At 40.4% G+C, this 21326-nt stretch overlaps 1 protein-coding gene across 1 annotated transcript in view; it reads right to left on the reverse strand.

Moving 5' to 3' along the window:
- Positions 1–486: 486 nt before the first annotated feature.
- LOC121869179 (E3 ubiquitin-protein ligase CBL-B-like) overlaps positions 487–21326 on the reverse strand; it is a 63695-nt gene continuing 42855 nt past the window's right edge. The window contains exons 9-14 of the mRNA XM_042370400.1: positions 9621–11630; positions 7256–7395; positions 4142–4320; positions 2146–2871; positions 1851–1962; positions 487–1671 (exon numbers count right to left, since the gene is read on the reverse strand). Coding sequence (XP_042226334.1) covers positions 1479–1671; positions 1851–1962; positions 2146–2871; positions 4142–4320; positions 7256–7395; positions 9621–11630 — 3360 coding nt within the window. The 3' untranslated portion in view covers positions 487–1478. The remainder of the gene's footprint in view (positions 1672–1850; positions 1963–2145; positions 2872–4141; positions 4321–7255; positions 7396–9620; positions 11631–21326) is intronic.

The following is a 21326-nucleotide window of genomic DNA, read 5'->3' on the forward strand; positions in this document are numbered from 1 at the left end:
TATATATATATATATATATATATATATATATATATATATATATATATATATATATGTATATATATATATGTATATATATAATATTTATAATGTATGTACATATCATCAACTCGTAGTGGCGCCACCTCTGAGTAGTATAGATTTATGTGATTGCATCTCTTTTTTTAACATTGTCGACGACAAGTAGTTGTGGGACCAGATCCATCCTTCTTCTTAGCTTCTGCAGGTGTGTAGGGTCAGGTACACCCGTGTCACTAGGGCCTACAGGTGTGTAGGGTCAGGTACACCTGTGTCACTAGGGCCTGCAGGTGTGTAGGGTCAGGTACACCCGTGTCACTAGGGCCTGCAGGTGTATAGGGTCAGGTACACCCGTGTCACTAGGGCCTGCAGGTGTGTAGGGTCAGGTACAACCCTATCATCAAATGCCACAAGTATGAGGGACCAACTCCCGAACGAGACCAAGTTACATATAATTGAATTAACAGATTACTTCAACGTTTAATGATTCTTCTCTACAAAAAAAAATGTTAATGTCTTGTGTACTTAGGAACCAGCGCCATGGAGACCTCAGTGATGATCTGGTCACACACAAACTTGGGTGCAACAGCCAGACGATGAGGGCGTGAGATTATTGCACATCCTAAACCCCCTCGCCGCCTACACGCATGCCCTTACACACTCTTGCAGGCACAACAACGGTCGCACTAAGTCTCACCACTTGACCATTCAAAGACCTGTAGAAAATTTTACTCGACCACTGCAAGGTATAGTTGGCACTAAGGAACCACCATATGGCAGCTTTCACTTTGGCACATGTCACGGCGTCCAGCCCAGGGCGAGAACACTTGATTAATGGAGTTTGGTGTGAGCACTGAGTCTCGCTGGGGACGCCCTCTCTCGTCCAAGATATAGTAATAATATATTGTACATCTTTGAATTGTTTAGAACCAAAGATAAATACTGTACAGTGACACTGGAGTCTCAGCATAACGCTTCCGATAATACTGTCAGGAACACTAAAAAAAGTCCCCCCGGCTTTTGTCGACTTGGACGTGTGTCGCGGCGGCCTACCGTACAGTAGGTCATCTGACGGTCCCGAGTCTTCAATAAATATACATAAACAATGGCCTTCAGAGGAGCACCAAAGTTGAGGTTTTAATCATTTTTATTTTTTCGAGGGGGGATGAAACCTCTTGTAAACTAGAGAGAGACCTTACCAAATATACAGATAAGAACACACAATGGTGATTCCCACAGTTGCTCCGGCACACCGAGGCGCAAACTTTGGCACTTCTCCCACACTGTCCACCTCCCCGTGTCCTCCCCTGCCCAGTTCTCCCAATGTCCTTAAAAACGCATTTGTGGCACAGCTCTGTATATAAATAACTTAACATAGAGAGTGTGGGGAGAGAGGGGCGTTGATTATCTATTGGCATTGTAAACCTCCGAGTGTGAGGGGCACAGGCTGGAGCGTCCCTTTAGCTTCTCTTGGAGGCGAACTCCCTGAGGATGTCCCTAGCCATCGCTATGTCGTTTCTGGTGATGACGAGGGCTCGGATGACGGCGTCCTGGGCGAAACCTTCCTGCGTCAGCGTCGCCAAGTAGTCCATGTGAAGGTTCTCGTAGGCAGTGTGGGCCTCCTCACCCTCCAGACCCTCCGCCACGTTCATGCTAAACACACAAGGAAGAGATATTGTCAGGACACCCGCGAGGCATCAACACAGTACCTGTAAAAACAACTGTGCTCCACTAGAATAGAATCTCAAACAAAATTTCCTTTCGCAAATCGTACACATTCTCTCTCTCTCTCTCTCTCTCTCTCTCTCTCTCTCTCTCTCTCTCTCTCTCACCTTCTGTCAGCCGACCAGGACTTGATAATAGTCGGTAAAGAAGGAGCTGACGGCGCCGGGAAGTTGGGCAGGTCGGAGTCAGTGGCTGACTTCCTCGCTGACGCCGGACACACTGCAATTAAAAAGAATATCAGCTGATAATTGTTTTTGTGTCGCTAATGTTATCAAAACTCAGGACTTATAAAGCTAAGGTGTCAACCATCATTGTCATGAACCTGAGGTTACCTGGGGGAGGAAGTGTGGTGTTCTGGGGAGGTTACCTGGCGGAGGTAGTGTGGTGTTCTGGGGAGGTTACCTGGGGGAGGTAGTGTGGTGTTCTCGTAGGGAGGCTCCTCGTGGATGTCCTCCAGGTCCCCAGTATGGCTGGTCCCGCTGGCTCTCCTGTCTACCTCCAGGCCTCCACTGCTGGTGGTAGAGGCTGACCCGGAGGACGAGCAGGAGGTGGAGGAGGTGATGGAGGAGGGGGAGGAGGGAGAGGGCGTGGTGGCGGGCGTGGGGGGCATTAGGGTGGAGTGGGAGGGCAGGATGGTGCGGGGTCGCGGGGTGACGGTGGTGGTCGTGGTGGTGGTGGTGGTGACAGGCTCCGGGCTGGAGGTCATGTCATCGGAGGTCATCACGGGCGTGTAAGTGATGACCGTCACGGGTGGGGGCGGCGCCGTGGTGGTGGGCGGGCCTCCTAGCGGGGACATGGGCTGTTGCTGCTGAGAGCTACTGCTGGGGCTAGGACTGGCGGGGAGACTGGTCGGCACGAAGGAAGGGGAGGGGGAGGAACTAGGGGGGAAATGGGAGGGGAATGGTGGCGCCGAGGGTAACGGTGTGGGCGTGGTGGCTGGAGTGGAGGTAGGCAGGGGCGTGGGCGTGGTGGCGGGCGTGGAGGTAGGCGAGGAGGAAGAGGAGGAGAGGGAGGGGTTAGAACCGGAGGCCCTCATGAGCTTGCTGGTCCTGGGCACGATGTGAGGCACGGAGAGGGGTCTGTGACGCAGGGGGGACGGCGCACTGATCTTCCTCTCCTTCCCTGGACCTATGACAGACAACACACACCTTAAGCATTACCCCATCATCATCATCATCATCATCTCTAAGCAACACACCTCCCTTGGTACCCTGCCACACACTTGAACACTACGTCCTCGACTGTGTGAAGATAGAACCTTTTAGGGACAGGTCCAAGCACACTGTGTGTGAAATGGCACAACACTTCATCTCTAATGGCAAGATAGCCGACATGTTAAGATTGTATCCACTTTTTTGCACTTAGTAACTATATCAGTTCTCATGTACAGAACCAAAGACACAATGTGCTTGAATACTTCACACGCAAATGTGAATAACAAAGTGTGAGGCCAGACATACTGCCTCACACACCTGTACTCACGCATTTGTGAATAAGTTACCCTTTATGTATAGAACTAAATAAATAATGTAATTGAAATACTGTGTAACATTCAGTGCCATAATATCCTAACAACGGGGGTTAATTATTATGACCCGTTGTAAACTCTACTCTGTAATCCTTTTGCGCTACCGCTCACAGGATGAGTGTGGGGTGCACAATCAAATCTCTACACCTACAGTATGTACTCACCATGTACTTTACTGCAGTAGTCCGGGCATTGAATATATTTTTTGTAGTGTTTTCGTCATTATACAAGCTGGGTACCCGATGTTGCTTGGGTTTGTTTTTCTCACCCCCCCCGTCACTACACTATCATCTACACTACATTCACTACACAATCATCTACACTATCTACAATACAACAACTACATTATCCATTTTAGGTTCCACCCCTCCCCCCCGTAGACGTGTTTTCATTGAGGGGGGGGGGGAGGGGCGGCCTTTATAAAGAGTTATCTCCCAAATTTCCACCTTCAAGAGAGTTATGTTGGCTGCGCATTTACAGACCTTATTTCAGGTCTCTATCTTTAGGTCTACTGCAATAAATAACGAAAAAATACACAAACAAACTAAAACACACAGACAGACATTGTATAGAGACCACCTGTCACACAAAACCCTCAGACACATTATTGTCTTTTGAAATAATTTATACAATATTTCTTTCACCATCATTCAGTATGAATATATTTAACCATTATTTCGTACAAATGTGTTATTTACTCTTTTTCATTATTATGCACATGTTTCATTGCAGTGGGGAGCCGTGACGTCACCGCTGTAAACAACCCCGGAGCCGTGACGTCACCGCTGTAAACAACCCCGGAGCCGTGACGTCACCGCTGTAAACAACCCCGGAGCCGTGACGTCACCGCTGTAAACAACCCCCGCTCACCTGTGGTTGTGGTCTCGACCGCCACGTTATTTGGGTCGAGCGTGACAATGGTGATGGTCCTGGGCGGCGAGGTGGGCGTGGTGGGCGTGGTGACCACCGTGGGCGCCGTGAGAGAGGTAAGTGTTCGTGGAGGAGCCGGAGGCATCTCCTCCTCTTCCTCCACCTCCAACACACTCGATCTACAGGGCCACACCTCAAGGTAACTACATTTATGATTATATCAATTATACAGGTATATGGTTGTATAAACACCTCTATATAACTGTGAATAAATAATACAAGCAAGTATATATTAATACATTGTACCTGTGTATAATATATAGAAACACTAAACCGATTAATCATCATAAAAACGATAGACAGAGTCGTGAGTTACAGGCGGTCATAAGTAACCATGGCAGCCCCGAGTCATGAGTAACCATGGCAGCCTCGAGTCATGAGTAACCATGGCAGCCTCGAGTCATGAGTAACCATGGCAGCCCCGAGTCATGAGTAACCATGGCAGCCCCGAGTCATGAGTAACCATGGCAGCCCCGAGTCATGAGTAACCATGGCAGCCCCGAGTCATGAGTAACCATGGCAGCCCCGAGTCATGAGTAACCATGGCAGCCCCGAGTCATGAGTAACCATGGCAGCCCCGAGTCATGAGTAACCATGGCAGCCCCGAGTCATGAGTTACTAGGAGAGCCTATTGTAACGTGACAAACCTAACTCAATCTATTGTAGCCTTTCTAACCTAACCTATCCTTAACCAAGCCTATTTTAACGTAACTACAGTATAACCTAAATCATCCTAGTGTAGCATATTCTTGCTTAAAACCTAACCTAACCAAACCAAACCTACCTGACCTTACTGAGGACAAAATTAAAACTTGGAGGATCTTGGTTTGGTGCAACTTTGTCCGCTTTTATCGTTTTGGTCTTTAAGGAGTTTTTATTCTGAATCCATGCATGAATGTACTAGCCACTAGCAATTAAATTATTACGATATACATTTCTTACACATTGTACTTGTACTGTATTTGTGTTCGTACAGGATGTATGTTGTTGACTGCAATATACGATTTTTTTTTCAATACTTCTGACGTAATAGAAAACAGGTTTACAATTTTTTTACGGTGGCTGCATGATGAAAGATTTCCATTGGACAGGTAAAGGTGTTTGGGAGAGGGAAGGATGGAGAGGTGAGGCTTAGCGAACCTTTTGGACGCCAGCAGCCTGGTAATAGAAGTGAACCAGTTGTGTGATGGTTTCAGGAGGACTCATTCATTTGTTTTAACAGAACATGGAAGTGGGCGCACAGAGTGTACACTATTCATTGAGGAAGGGAGGTTGCTAAGATCACGGGTTGTCGAGATGAAGGCAACAATGTGTCGTATATTTATTCTGTTAGACGCCCCCGGTGGACAAAATAGTTGAAGAAGACTTCGTAGTACCTGTGTGCCCTTGGGATGATATTACCCGGATCTCCCTGCATGATGTGGTAAGTCGCCCACACCGCAACCAGTCCAACCGGTTCATCTCTACGTTGAAAGATAAATTGTATGCTTGGTGCTTAAACTGAGCCTGAATACGTTAAGTGCAAGTCCCACTTCAGATGTTTGATGTCTGAGTGACGAGATAAAACAGCAGGTCTGTTCCTTTAATTGATCATGAATATATTAATCGTAGGAGGTAGAATTCTTCAAGAGAAGTGTACATTGTCTATTTTATTACAAGCCTGAAGTACTTTTAAAATTCCAGTGATGGTACAGGAATGGTGCTTAAGAACTTCATTTTTTCTCGCCGTGAATGATCAGGACAGGCGCCAGGTTATTAGTTATCGTTCAAGGGTTGATTTCTACCTCATTATGTAACCATTTCCTTCTAATTTATATATTGGATCTTACTACAACAGTTTTCTTGCCATGTCATGTTAGGTTAGGGTCATTGAACACCGTGGATCTGTTAAAAATGCAAACAAAAAAAGTTCAATATTTAAGCAGAACCCTGATCTTGAATGGTGAGATACAGATTACTTATATAAATTACTACAGAAGTGGAGCCAATACCCCCCAACGTATCTCTACAGGGTGGTCCGATGAATTTCAAAATGAACACTGTGATTTCTGTTGGGATGTCCAAATCCTTCATCTCTTGTGTCATATTCTCTAACACAAAATTGTAAAGATACTTTTTTTTTTGTATTAATATGTACACCACCCTTATCTCCTGGGCAATCGCTGGGTCTTGCCACCTTTAAAGTTGCCGACACACCTGTAACATTGCCTCACACTGAGATTATAGCAGATATACCAGCTAGAGTAACTTGAGGCTAAAACGATGAAATTATAAATGGTTTTGGGTGGTTTATGGGCGGGATAATGGAACAATGGGTGGTTTATGGGCGGGGTAATGGAACAATGGGTGGTTTATGGGCGGGATAATGGAACAATGGGTGGTTTATGGGCGGGGTAATGGAACAATGGGTGGTTTATGGGCGGGATAATGGAACAATGGGTGGTTTATGGGCGGGATAATGGAACAATGGGTGGTTTATGGGCGGGATAATGGAACAATGGGTGGTTTATGGGCGGATAATGGAATGGGTTTTAATGGAACAATGGGTGGTTTATGGGGGATAATGGAACAATGGGTGGTTTATGGGCGGGATAATGGAACAATGGGTGGTTTGGGGGGGATAATGGAACAATGGGTGGTTTATGGGTGAAATTCATTGGTGGTTGTGAGTGATGCTCTGAAGGTGGTTATGGTGGGCGGGTGGTGGGAGTTGAGTGTCTCTAAGCAGCTGGGTAGCCCTACAGGGTCTGTCATGGGCGGGGCAATGTGTGTGGGTGTGTCATGTGTGTGTGTCATGGGTGGGCTGTGTGTGTCATGGGTGGGGCTGTGTGTGTCATGGGTGGGTTGTGTGTGTCATGGCGGGCTGGGTGGGTGTGTGTCATGGTGGGCTGTGTGTGTCATGGGTGGGGCTGTGTGTGTCATGGGCGGGGCTGTGTGTGTCATGGGCGGTACTAGAGGTGGACATACATATTTCAAGTCAGTTTTAAGTTGTATGCCTGTGTGTGTGTGTGGTGGATGGGGGCGGGTTGAGGCTTCGTGGGCGGGGTGACGTACCTATGGGTGGTGGCTGGTGTCGAGGGCGGGCTGGGGGCGGGGCTAGCTTTCCTGGGCGGGACTGGGGGCGGAGGGATGACGTCATCTCTGCGACACACTCTTGGCGAGGCTCCTGGAGACATAAGCGGACTCCTCGACCCCTGGCGACCACACCAACACGGGTTACTCACACACACATTATCATCGTCATTATTATTATTATTAGTAGTAGTATTATTATTATTATTATTATTATTATTATTATTATTATTATTATTATTATTATACCACTTACACCTGGTTTGCTTGTTTTAATGTGCGGGAAGCAGATAGAATGTTATCCGAAGCGGGAGGATAGAGTGAAAGAACACAACTGAGAAAGATATGAGAAATATGGAAAGACAGTAAGAGGGAATAAAGGAGAAATTAGTTTTTCCACTTTATTATTAAAATGCAACTACCTCCAGTTAACATTATATTCATAAAACATATTTCCTCGTACCTAAGAATGCCTTTTCAATTTTGTGCTGGTGTCAGCCAGTTCCTTTTAATTTGTTACTTATAGTATGTACTGTATTTTATATATTAAGAGACCAATAGTAGGCTATGTTAAGTAAAGAGAACAGTTATAATTCTTCCTAGTCTTCACCTAACTCCATGATGAAAAAGTTACATATAGTGGTATTGTTAACGAAATGAATACAAATTATATCGTTGGAACTTATTCGCATGTAATTTTAATTAGTTTCTTTTTTCTCCTAAGAGGTGTTTGGTTTTAACAGCGACATGAAAAATTTCGTAAATTTTGTTCCTCTGACATTACTTTTTATTTTTTATTTAGTTTAAAATTGAAGTCATGTATTATACACGATGACAGTGACAGATGAACGAGAACGTGTAAAGGCTCAGTTATTATTATTATTATTATTATTATTATTATTATTATTATTATTATTATTATTATCGTCATTTTTTTCCATGCCTACTTAAGTTGAGGATATTTCTGCTTGTCTATCAGCCTCATCCTCTCGCTCTCTTAATCTTTCTACACTTTGGTGAAAATATAAGGAGAATCAGGTGTACACAAGAGTGAAGATGAGTTCACACAAGGCTAAAGACATGTGCACAAGAAGTTAAAGACGTGAGCACAAAAAGTAAAAGAAATATTCACAAGAATTTAATGGTAGGTGCACACGGATATAAGGCTGGGTGCACACAATATTGAAATTTAAGTGCCTATGTAGCTAAATTTCAGTGCACATGATGATGCATATTAGGGATATGTTTGTAAATATGTGCATGAGTTAAAGTTTATGAAAGATTCGTGTACACAGGGTTTATAACATAAAGATTCGTGCACACAAGATTCATGAGATTCGTGCACACAAGGTTCATGAGATTCGTGCACACAAGGTTAATAACACAAAGATTCGTGCAAACAAGATTCATGAGATTCGTGCACACAAGGTTTATAACACAAAGATTCGTGCACACAAGGTTAATAACACAAAGATTCGTGCAAACAAGATTCATGAGATTCGTGCACACAAGATTCATGAGATTCGTGCAAACAAGGTTCATGAGATTCGTGCACACAAGGTTAATAACACAAAGATTCGTGCAAACAAGATTCATGACAGATTCGTGCACGCAAGATTCATGACAGATTCGTGCACGCAAGATTCATGACAGATTCGTGCACGCAAGATTTAAAACACAAAGATTCATGACACTAATGAACACAAAGCTTATAAAAGAATTATTCCGAAGAAGCTGGGGGATTAGTACACCCACACAATGCAAAAGAGTATTACACTTCTAATTTTGACTTTACTAAACATTTAATACACTTAAAAATAGAAACAGGTAAACTAATCATTACATAATGAATACAATATACTGTACTTACCATGGCAGCTGATAATGAGGAAACACCGAGTCTGAATTAAGTAGTAGAGGGAGGAATTGTGCGACTGGGAAATCAAGGATATGTTAAAGGAGAAAGAAGTGAGATAAAAGAAACATTATAGAGATAAATGAGATGTTAGAGAAAAAGATAACTGACGAAAGTGTTTTGAGAAGAGAGAAAAATTCAAGGACAGACTCAATTAATTAGAGAGAGAGAAAGAGTGAGTCAGAAGAGACAGTTGCAAGGCTCAAGTATACTTCCTCAGAACAAGTCACTTACTGTTTGACATCGCCTGGACAGCCGAGGGGAAGAACTGTGGTCGGTCCTCCCACCACCATGCCTCTCTACTGACTATAACTACCATGCCATTCCACATATGACACACCAACATACCTGTCACACAGCAACAGTTCTCACAGCTGATGAGTTGCTGAAGACTGATGAAAGGGAAAAAAAGAACAATCATAAACTTTTTACCTTCTCATATGATTCTGGCGTCCATTTGTCTTCATCAGAAACAGAACATGATTTCAGCGCCTGTGATTGATTGTCGACGTTGGGTGTGTCAGCAAACATACCAGTACTCTGTGACTGGCCAGAACACTCATCTTCGCTCTGTAAGCAGACAGCAGATTTCTCCAGGCTTTGTGAACCGTCTGTAGTCACATCCTGGGAGTGCGATGTATTAACCCTGACAGTTCCCAAACTACGAGAGTCCCTATGGAGTTTTGTGGAGAAGCTTGTGTACACTGGCTGAGCAGACACAGCGGTAGAAATGCTTGATGATCTCTTAGGCCTGGCCCCGTTGTCCATGGTGAGGTAATGTTCTTCGCTGTCATAAGACGAGGAAAGAACTTCTGAACTCAAGCCATCAGAGGATAGAGCACCTTTTACATCGTGGTCACAGTGGTGGTTTAAGTTGTTGGTTCTCTTTGGTATTGGAGGTCGTAGTTGTGAGGGAAACACCAGGTCATAGGCCGGGTTGCTCCTGTAACAAGCTCGGCCCTCGCGGATGTTCTCGTCCAGAAAATTAATCATAGTATCATTAAAACTGGACTTTGGCCATTTTATAGATTCAGTTTTTTTGTTGTGGTCTTCTGTTGCCGAAAATCTCTTTGTTGGACAATCCGGGCGGTCATACGTGCTTGCTGTTCCTGAGAATACTCTCTTGTTTTCTTTTTCCTCTGATAAAAATTCCATTGGACCATCAGTCACTACCTTAGTATAAGAATCTTTACAGACTACCCCTTCTAGATCATTAAGAATAACTGATACCTGATTCTTTTCCCCATGTTTATCATTATGAGTTGTTATGTGACTCTTGGAAAACTCCTTCTGTATGTTAAGAGGTATTGGAGGAATTGGTGGAGGTAACGAATTCTCGTTGGCTGGGATCCGCGCCAGGGGGCTCTCTACACGCATATTCCACTGGCCTCTCCTCGGAAGACCAATCCCAGTTGGATTCGCTGGTGCAATAGTTTTTAAACACCAATTTTTGTCTTGTCTGTCATAAGGATCACATAGAGTAGAGGAAGGTGGACTATTTTCATTGTCTTTGGGATCGCCATGAAGACTTGGGAAAGAGACATGTATTTCTTCAAGTGAATTAGCATTGTGAAGCTTTTGTTTAAGTCTAGTTTCAGGCATACCTTCCAATGAACGTCTCTTGCTAATCGAGTTACAATGTTTTGTTTGTGACGACGACTGCCACCTTATATTTGATGGCATTTTGAGGTTACTTTGAACCTGGGAACTTGGTCTTATGGGCACAGCTGGTGGATGAGATGCATCATATCCTGCCGACGATGGTCTACAAGGTACGGGTGGCCCCATAACTATGTCGGGTCCAGAAAGTGATAATGTTCTACTTACTACGGACGATCCACCAGAATTGTTAAACCTTTTGTTGTCAGACAGAGCTCTCTTAGGCTGTCTGTGGACATTATGTCCCGTGCTCGCAGATAGTGTGTCGGGGACAGAGGACGTGGCCCTTAAATCACTCCCCATTCCTAGAGGGGCTCGGCTTGGCAAGGGAGGTGCAGACAATAATTCATTCCAGACATATAAGTGTAATTCAAGATCGGATACTTGGCCCGATTTCTTATGCAGCAAGGGGATGTTAGGTTCAGCTGTACGCCTAAGAATCGGATTTAAATCCAAACCCGTGATTGCTTTGGTTGGCCGTGGAGGCACGTTGACTGCGATGCCCCTGTCTTCCTTGCGTGGCTGTCTGCCAGTTGAGCCTTCTTCCTCTAACATAGATAAACCATCAGCTTTTGGTATTTTCAACACATTCCCTGCAACATGAAGATGCAACGCACTGCATGTGTCTGAACCCATGTTGGTCTTAACACCTTCACCAAGCCCTTTGTCATGTTTGATGGGTGAGGGGCACCGGGGCTTGCCATTCCTATGGGTCTGCTTATTGTCTTCTTGTCCTTGGGCTTCTGCAGCATTTGGAGGGTGACTCTCATCTTTCCCAGAGGCCTGCAATCATGCACATGCATCCATGCTGCTTAACACATCCCATCATGCACCATAAGTATGTCTAAAGGCATGATACTACTGGCCAGAGCATATGCTATTAACCCAACCATTAAAGTACAGTACCTCACAGCATCATGTTCTCAGCTACTGTGGATGTGAACTGTGCTAACTTTATAGCTGCCAAGTAAACAAAACTTTGAAAAACGAATCATGTATTTGGTATAAAAACATGGATTTTAAACTTATTCCAACATCTGTTTCAACAGCTGAGAATTCCTGAGTTGTGAGATAATGCTCCCATACAGTAAACACTACATGTATGTGCCATTAAGAGATGAAAACTAACATGCAATACAGTACACTCACAACACATATTAAAAGCCACAAAATAGAAACATCTGTGATCAATTTGCTAAAATTTCAATTGTGTGTGTGTGTGTGTGTGTGCGCGCGTGTGTGTGTGCATGCGTGCGTGTGTGTTATGACGCTGGTATAGTGACCCATCATAAGGCAGCGCTATACTGCACTGTTGTCTTTTGGAGATGCTTATATTGGGTATTTAGATATAGTACTGTACTGTGAACTGTTTAAAAGGTGTTAAGAGATCTTTACAGATATATGTTTAGAGAGTTAAGGATGTTAAGAGGTATGTACTGGGAGCTGTTTACTGACTAAGCTGTTTAAACAAATTATTTTTAGACACGTTTAAATATGTTGGGGACTTTTTTTAGATATGTTTAGAGACACTGATGGATCTTGAGAGGTTTATAAATATGACAAGACAACATATTTCAAAATGTTCATCGCTAATTATTAAGATGTACACAAAGATTTAAAAAATATGATGGTTGTATAAAGCTGTTTTGTAAAGATGATGTATACATAATCTAACTTTGAGAACAGTTAACAGAATATATTAATGAGTCTGATTGGGTCATATCACATGTTATAAGTTAGTGCTATACAGTACTTATTTTTAGTATTGAGGCATAAAGAGGGCATTTATATTGTATGTTTTGGATTGAGGCTCTTAAGAATTACAGTAGTGTCTGCTAACTTAAACACATACAAAAATCCACGTGTGTTGGGAGAATAAATGTCTTGTAAAGTATTCTACCCAGTCATAACTTTAGTTTATTTTGAGGTGAAACTTGGCCCAGACACTAAAGTCACGAATAATATGGTTTTCAGATTACATACATCTAACTTGTGTATACTATATATATATACTGTACAGTATATAAGAATAGAGTCATTTGGTGCTTTTATGCCTCACTTTTAAAGACATCCGTCACATGGAAAAAAAAAGAAGTAAAGTCGGGGAATTTAGGAATGTGCAGTCCAAATTTCCTTATACTGTACAAGAATCAGTGTGTGTTTATCTATTGTTGTGAGAGAGGTCTATATGTAGCTCTTTATAAATAAGTACTGTGATCTCTTAATAAGAAGTTGGTCATCGTGACACCTATCAGAGCTGAAGCACTGTAAGGTGTATTGTAGTACTCTTTTTATATAAAAAATTTAATAAACTGGACTTCTAAACTGCTTATTTTTTTAGGATATAAACCTAACTTAACTAACAATATTGGGTTAGTTATTGAGAGGTTAGGTTAAGTTGGGTTGGGGTTCATGTCATCTGCTTCCCTTAAAAATCATTCAGTTGTCGTGTTCGTCGGGTCTTTTTTAAAGCACGTGACGTTATTGCTCCTAGTGTGAGCCCTAGTATATGATGGCTCGGACTCCCAAATATGATGGCTCGGACTCCCAATGTTTGTACTCTTATTCATGTATAATTGTTCCTCATAACTAGATCCATTGAACATAAATTCTAAAAGTTTACACTTAGATATAATGTGCTGCCTCATATACCTCAGTGTACAGTACAGTACTCGGGAGATGGCAGGAAGTCTCCTGTTGTTGGTGAAAATTTTTAGGTCGAGGAATAACTGTTAACATTTGCAATCAATAAAGGAGCCATGGCACTATTGACATGTAATGTAAAATAAGGTGAAGAGAGTGTTAATGCCAGTAGTGCAGTATTATAACAACATCAGTGTCTTGTGCTTAATGTACAATAAATACACATCGCGTATCCTGCCATATATTTAATCTATTGGGTCATTAATGTCATTGGTTTCACCCAGAAACAAATTTTACCAAACTAAATTTGGTATCATTGAATTCAGAATTCTGATTTCAACAATACAGTAAAGTAGTACAGTATATCGAAAATCTGCAAAACTCCACTTTGGAGAAAAATTTCTCAATCAATTACAATAATACTGTATGCAAGTACTGTACTGAACTACCATCAGCAGGTACATTTGGAACAGTTAGATTAACACATTTAAGCTAAATGTGTTTATCTTCAAAGTAATTTGCTGGGAAAATAATACATTATACAGTAGTACTGTACTGTTTAGCTGTGTAGTATGATTGATTAACCTACTGTACAAGCACATCAGCAGTATACATATACTATATTATACAGTAACAAGTGAGCACTAGTTAGGTATATAGTGTACAGCATACTGTACCACTTTTTGTGTGATAACAATTCCATGTAGTGTACAGTAAAACAAGAAGTTAGTATTTATACAGTACTGTACTGTATACTGTGCTTAATATATGTTTATCATTTAATTATTCATAAGCTATGCACACAATAACTGTTTAACCACTTGGGTACTGGGGGTCTGTCTGTGCTTAATAATACGTATATTAAAATATTAAAAGTGGTGTCACAGGTTATTTAGGAAATCACCTGGTTCCTTCCCCTCCCCCCCAGTACATGATCATTATTATTTAACAGTTATTTTCAACACTTTTGATGACCAATAACTTGAGGCCAGCCTCTGCAATCTCTGCCTGAGCAGTATTATTGCCATTAAAGGTTTCACTTATGTGCTGCACCTTGTTAGACTGTGTCAGAGCTGATGTGCCCGACCCACCCCAAGTGTATACAGTTATATGTACAGTACTGTGCCATACTCCCCTCTTAAGCTGATCAGTCTGGTACAGTACTAGACATGACAATGATTCTGTACACCTAGAGAGTGTAAGAACTTTTGGTTGTTTTATTTCTTGGTTAGTTTTCAGTTTAACCCCTTGTGTCGCTGAGCTGAATAAAATCGTCTGGCATTATCCAAATAAAATATTAAAAGTGGCATCCCCATAGTGAAGGAGTTAGTGAGGTTTAGCAGATTATGGGACAGTGAAGCAGGTGATGAATAATTATAAGGATAAACATGTATTTGGCAAAGGAGATTCTAAGAGGATAAGAGTGAGTCACTCTTTTCAATCAAGAACCATGAATTCTGTAAAGCTGCCTTAAGTGATGTATGGCAGCAAGTTAATGACAGCTACTGGAAGACTCAAAAGGTCATGGAGTAAGAATGGGGATAATTTTTAAGTTTAAAGTTGGAACTCCTGACCCAGCAGGAGCTATGGTAAGATAATCCAGCGCCTTGTATGGATCAAGGTTTTGCTCCTGTTGATTGGGTCACGGCAACAGTTTCCCAGAGTAAAGCCACTCTTAACAGTATTTCTAACTAATGGACTTTGTTAGACATTATTATATAAATAAGAGCCATTTAGATGTTTGTGTGGTGCATACACTATGTAGCTTACAGGCTGAAACATGATTGTAGTGTCTTGTGGCTTCATACTGAAACATGATTGTAGTGTCTTGTGGCTTCATACTGAAACATGATTGTAGTGTCTTGTGGCTTCATACTGAAACATGATTGTAGTGTCTTGTGGCTTCATACTGAAACATGATTGTAGTGTCTTGTGGCTTCATACTGAAACATGATTGTAGTGTCTTGTGGCTTTTACACAGTGAAATTTTAGCAATTTATATTACAGGGTAAATGTTTAATACTGTATGCTATTTGAACAATTAACCTGTACAGGTATTTGCAAAAGGCTTCAAAAAACTACCCCAGCAAATATTAATTACATTCAGCAGGAGACACACTGCCCCCCACACAAAAATCTTTAGCCCCAACACCAAATGCTAAAGCCAACACCTGAAAGATCTCCAGATTAAAATAAGAGTTTGGTGTGTCTCTTAATGGCAGTCATCCTCTACTATATGGGTATAGTCCACATGACCAGTGATGACTTGTGAGGATATGGCAGTTCATGTTGAATATATTAAGGTACCATTGACATAGGACATGACACATTAAACCTGTTATTTTTACAGTATTGGTCATATGCACTAATACTCATACTATGGTACCTACACAAAAATGTTTAAGATTTAACATTAAGTCCTCCATCTGCTGTAAGAAATATTTCTTCATACTCAAATGAAAATCATTATAAAAATAATCAAATGTTTTTCAAAAGTAATAAATTACTTTACTGCTATACATACTGTACAGTATATATGGAAAACAGCTCACATACCGGTACTTTAGTGCACTTTACAGTACTTACAGCAGATAGAGGATCAGGAAGATAACTTTCACATAAAGTGTAAATAATGACAGTACTGTAGTGTATTGACCATATGTTGAGACCAGTTTGGAAAACTTTGAAAGAAAATCCTCAACACTGCAATTAATGATCATATACCTGTATGTACTGTACTGGAGGTGTTTGGGATTACTCAGTGCATGTCTTCACTTTATGGAAATGTACCTTGATATTTTAATGTGTTAAACTAAACAAAAAACAAACATCAAACAAATATCATTGCGTAGTTTTCTTCATCATGTTGATTGCCATAAAAATGAACTTTGAACAGAAATTAATTGTGACATTTTCTGAATAAATTAAATTAAAATTGACAATATAAAATATAACATCCACTTTAGAAAACTATACAATGTACAATCAAAGACAAAAGTCATGTCGCGGTTTTGTCCGAAGATTAAATATAACTTGTGAAACATTATGAGAACCCCCTACCACAAGGCAGAGCGCACCAAAAGTTTAGCCCTTCGGCATATGTTTTCACCAAATTTCACAACACGACTTTTGTCTTTCATTGTACACCTAAAAGTTCAGAAGAAAAAATCTTGTTATTAGTCAACATAAAAATATTTAGAAAGCAGTAGTAGCTGTGAAGCGTGAAAGCTAAATTTCTGCGGAGAGTTTGTAGCTCGGAGCAAAAATCACAATAAAACTGAAAGTCGGTTTTATAGACTGATCACATACATCTTCAATGAGACAAATGTGTTCAGTAAATTATATCATTGTACATAAGCACCTTAAGCTTATCCTGTGAGGAATTAAAATGGTAAGAATCCCTAGTTTCTGCACCTGTGTTAACGACAGTATACGTTCTTCTTGTGTGTTAAAACATTTATACAATTCTGAAGTGACTGAGGAAGTTGATTATTTACTGCACTACTGTACAAGCTACAGTACAGGGGGGCCCCCAAATTTGCGGGGGTTAGGTTCTCAAAATGGCCACGAATCACTGAATAACATTTGCGGACAGAGGGGTAGGGGGATACATTTTTACTTGTGTACAAAGAAATGCCTTTAGGACAATTATTTCTTTTACCTGTATTGTATATATGTGTGTGTGTGTGTCTACACACACACACACATATATATATGTATACAATACAGGTAAAGGAAATTACTGTCTCTAGAACGAATGGCTCCCTGTCCCAGCCGCGAAAATGCCGGTAACTTTAAAACTACCCACAGACCTTCTTGGGTACATCTAGGGTGTCATCCGCAAATAATAGAGGACCACGAAATATAAATCCGCGAACTTGAGGGGGGGCCCCCTGTATAAGGCTTTTCTTTATAAATATATCACATGAATACATACCTCAATTACACGACAAGAACAATGTGCCTTAGTGGAAAGAGAGTTAAAGTGTGAGGCAGGGATTAGGTTCGGCATCATATATTTAAATGCATATTTTATGGAACAAAATGTTAGTCACAATAAAGTGTTCAACAATTCAAACAGGATATTAAAGGAAGACATTTACAGCTTCCTAACTAGTTCATGCAGGTACAGTACTGTTTAAGTAACACCATATCAACATGTAAACACACATGCGTACATTTTAATAAACTTGTACAAACAAAAGTGTTCACAATAAACTTTGCCATGATCTGTGACTCCTTGATGTGACTCCTTGTAAATCTCATATTAGGAGACAGATTAACGCTATTCTTGTTCACTTGTGTTTTTCATCTGTCAGGGTACTCTGATCCTTGTGCATTATGTCTTTAATTTCTATAACAAACAACTTTCAGAAAATTTAATCCAATTGTTGGTATTTGAGTGTAGCGACACAAAGGCAACTATAGTATTGTGGTGCAGTGTACTCAGCCACTGCACCACAATGTATTTCAGTCAGCTTTGAAATGATTATACTACACAGTACTTAGACTGTGATGGGGCAGTAAAGCTAATACAATATCAGTGTGACTTTACAACAAACTGTTTGAAATAAATACAGTAACATAATCACCTTATAACTTATAAAATTAGTTATTGAATCATTATTGTAAGATTATATTTCGTTTCATTCACTAGAGATTAGTTTTATGGAAAAGTGAATGTGGGTCCCAGGCCATAGGCATGACTGCCTGTTAGGGGCAGTGTGGATACAGCACACTGTATACTAAGCCTTCGGTACATAAGGAGGCAGCATGGCCGGTACTGCACTCGACCGCCTTCACTTCCCCAAGTTGTAAACTTAGGTACCCATTTACAGCTGGATGAACTGGGAATGCCCAGGGATTAAACCCCCTAGAATAGGAGGCAAGTGCTGTATCCACTTGTCCACCACTCTCCTTAGTTTATTAACATTTGTTAAATTTTTATAACAAGATTTAGTTATTTTTTCATAACCTTTCTTGATGTCATCTGTATCTTTGTTGATCACCAAGATCAGTTTTCCCCATGAAAGATTATTAAACAACCACAACGACCATACAGTATATTTACTCTATACGGTATAGCTGTCAGGTCTTATATTCAACATGGAAATGATAATGCATGTACAGTACAGTACTGTACTGTACTTATATAGTATAGTACAGTACTGTACTGTACTGTACTTATATAGTATAGTACAGTACTGTACTGTACTGTAATTATATAGTATAGTACTGTACTGTACTTATATAGTACAGTACAGTACTGTACTGTACTGTACAGTACTGTACTTATATAGTATAGTACAGTACAGTACTGTACTGTACTGTACAGTACTGTACTTATATAGTTTAGTACAGTACAGTACTAGAAAGCTTCCTTGAACAAAACTGAACAAAGAGGAAAGGGCAAAGAAATATGAAAATAGGAATTTAAGGAAAAAATAATTTTTGGGCAGTGATTATGATGAACAGTTTGTCTATTATGTCCATTTACTCAGTATGAATGAGAAATATAGTGTATACAGTACAGTATACTGTAGTACTGTTAATACCAACCACTGTTACACAACCTGAGGAAGAACTGGACATAACCAAAGTACTGTAGTAATTAACAATTATAGAAGTACTACATAAAGAAGTTTAGGAGTCTAGTATGTTTGATGAGAATGCATTACTGTACTGTAGTGTATCACCAAACGATCAAAGGTTAAAACAAAATAATATCACAGTATTTATGGATCTACAAGAGAATTGTAACAAAAGGAGTCTTCTTGTTCTCATAGTCGACCAAGTAGAGTTTTCTATAATACTTTACACAATGTAAGTTTGACCATAAAACATGTTTTAAATTATTTTTATTCGTCTTCGTCTTGTGTACAGTACTGCAGAATGATTCATACAAAGTCGTCTCCATATTCTTAGATTCTGGTGATAGTCTCTAAATATTTGTATCTGCATCTTTCAGTCATACATACATACATACATACATACACACATGTACAGTTCTTTGGGATCTTCTTAATATCTTAACTAACTCATTTATCTTATACAGTATACAGTACAGTATACAATATAACTCTTTTAGTTATCAATAATTGTGTCCATTTTCCTTTATTTTCATATTACTTTAATTCTTTTATGTTACAGCTTATAAACAGTTCCCTTTAAAATACAGTAGTTACTCTTCTCCTTCTCTTATTCCCTCTTTACACTTTATTCATCCTTTAACTCCACATCGAGTTTTTGTTTTGCCTTTTTTAATATTCATTTATTGACCAAGAAACTAGTCACAGCATCGAGAAAAACCTTCTTACACCACCATCCTTAAGCTCCTGACAGGCCACCTAGGGTACCTCCAGTTTAACTTTCCCCCATATATTTCTGATCATACCACCACCCTGACTTAAAACATGAACTTATTATTTAACCACTTGCATTCTATCCACGTTTTGTTCAATCAAATATTTAACATTCAAATGCATTCTACGTCCTGTTGGTTAAAAAATGACTTGCAAGACTCACACCCACACTTATGACTCTTACAAGACTCACGCCCACACTTATGACTCTTACAAGACTCACGCCCACACTTATGACTCTTACAAGACTCACGCCCACACTTATGACTCTTACAAGACTCACGCCCACACTTATGACTCACAAGACTCACGCCCACACTTATGACTCTTGATCACTATACTATACGTACAGTATCAGTTTTGTCCACCCTGAGTTGTATTTCTTGGAAGACATCCCATATTTTTGTAACTTATGGGAGAAGAAAAAAGTTAACTGTTTTGTTATACATAAAGCAAAGTGATTTACTTCTTTAATAAACATTTATTACTTAAACTGGATCATATGTATGACAATAATTTTTTTAAATGCTTAATACTTTAGTGGCAGAGTATTCAAGATGTTTGTACAGCCAACCTTACTTCATACACACAAGGACACACCGGGATTAGAGAAACTCGATGAATTATTAAGAATTATAGCAGATATATGTAGCACTAACAGTAAATTATCTCACTTTAAATAGTTACCATATAGGGGGATTGTAGTGTAAATGTTGGTCAAATTGTAGATGGATATATCATTTTAAATTTTTTTCACCCATCATTGAAAGAAGACTTATCAAGAGATCTGAGTACAGTACTACAGTATAGTGATGACTCATGGAAAAGTTTCTTAAGAAGTAATATCTCCATAAGCCAGAATCTCTCTTAACCGGAACTCTTCAGTAGCCGGAATTTTCCAGAAAATTCCGGGGATGGAGGATTTTCTTCCGGGTTCGAGAGATGATGTAATATGTAATTTCTGGAACTTCCGAGAAAATGTTCATGTTACCCAGAAAATTCCAGGGATGAGAGATGTTTTTCCGGCTTTGAGAGAGTTGTCTCGTTACCCAGAAATCTCTCATTTCCGGAGTGCTCTGCACCAATTGTTCCGGCTAACGGAGATATCACTTGGGTATGCATTGAACATCAAGAAGTTAGAGTATGTAATGACACAGTTGAATGGAGAAAAAACTGATATGTTGATCAACTTTATTTGTTTGGGTCATAAACCACTGATGGAAATAAAACTGAAATATCGGAAGAAAAAAATTTGCAGGAGCTTTAAATGTTTAATGATGAATAATTTACAGTCACCCACAAAAGTCCTGTCGCCTCTCCTCCTGAACCGTGAACCCTGAGATTCAGACTCATGAATCAAAAGCATTTATGAACAGAATAATGAATCGGTGTCTACTGCTTCGGCATCACAAGTCTGAATCTCCGGGTTTTGGGAACAGCGGAAGAGGCGATGGGACTTTTGTGGTAGACTGTA

Source organism: Homarus americanus, unplaced genomic scaffold (assembly GCF_018991925.1).
Source record: "Homarus americanus isolate GMGI-L3 unplaced genomic scaffold, GMGI_Hamer_2.0 scaffold25467, whole genome shotgun sequence".
In the NCBI taxonomy this organism is placed as follows: domain Eukaryota; kingdom Metazoa; phylum Arthropoda; class Malacostraca; order Decapoda; family Nephropidae; genus Homarus; species Homarus americanus.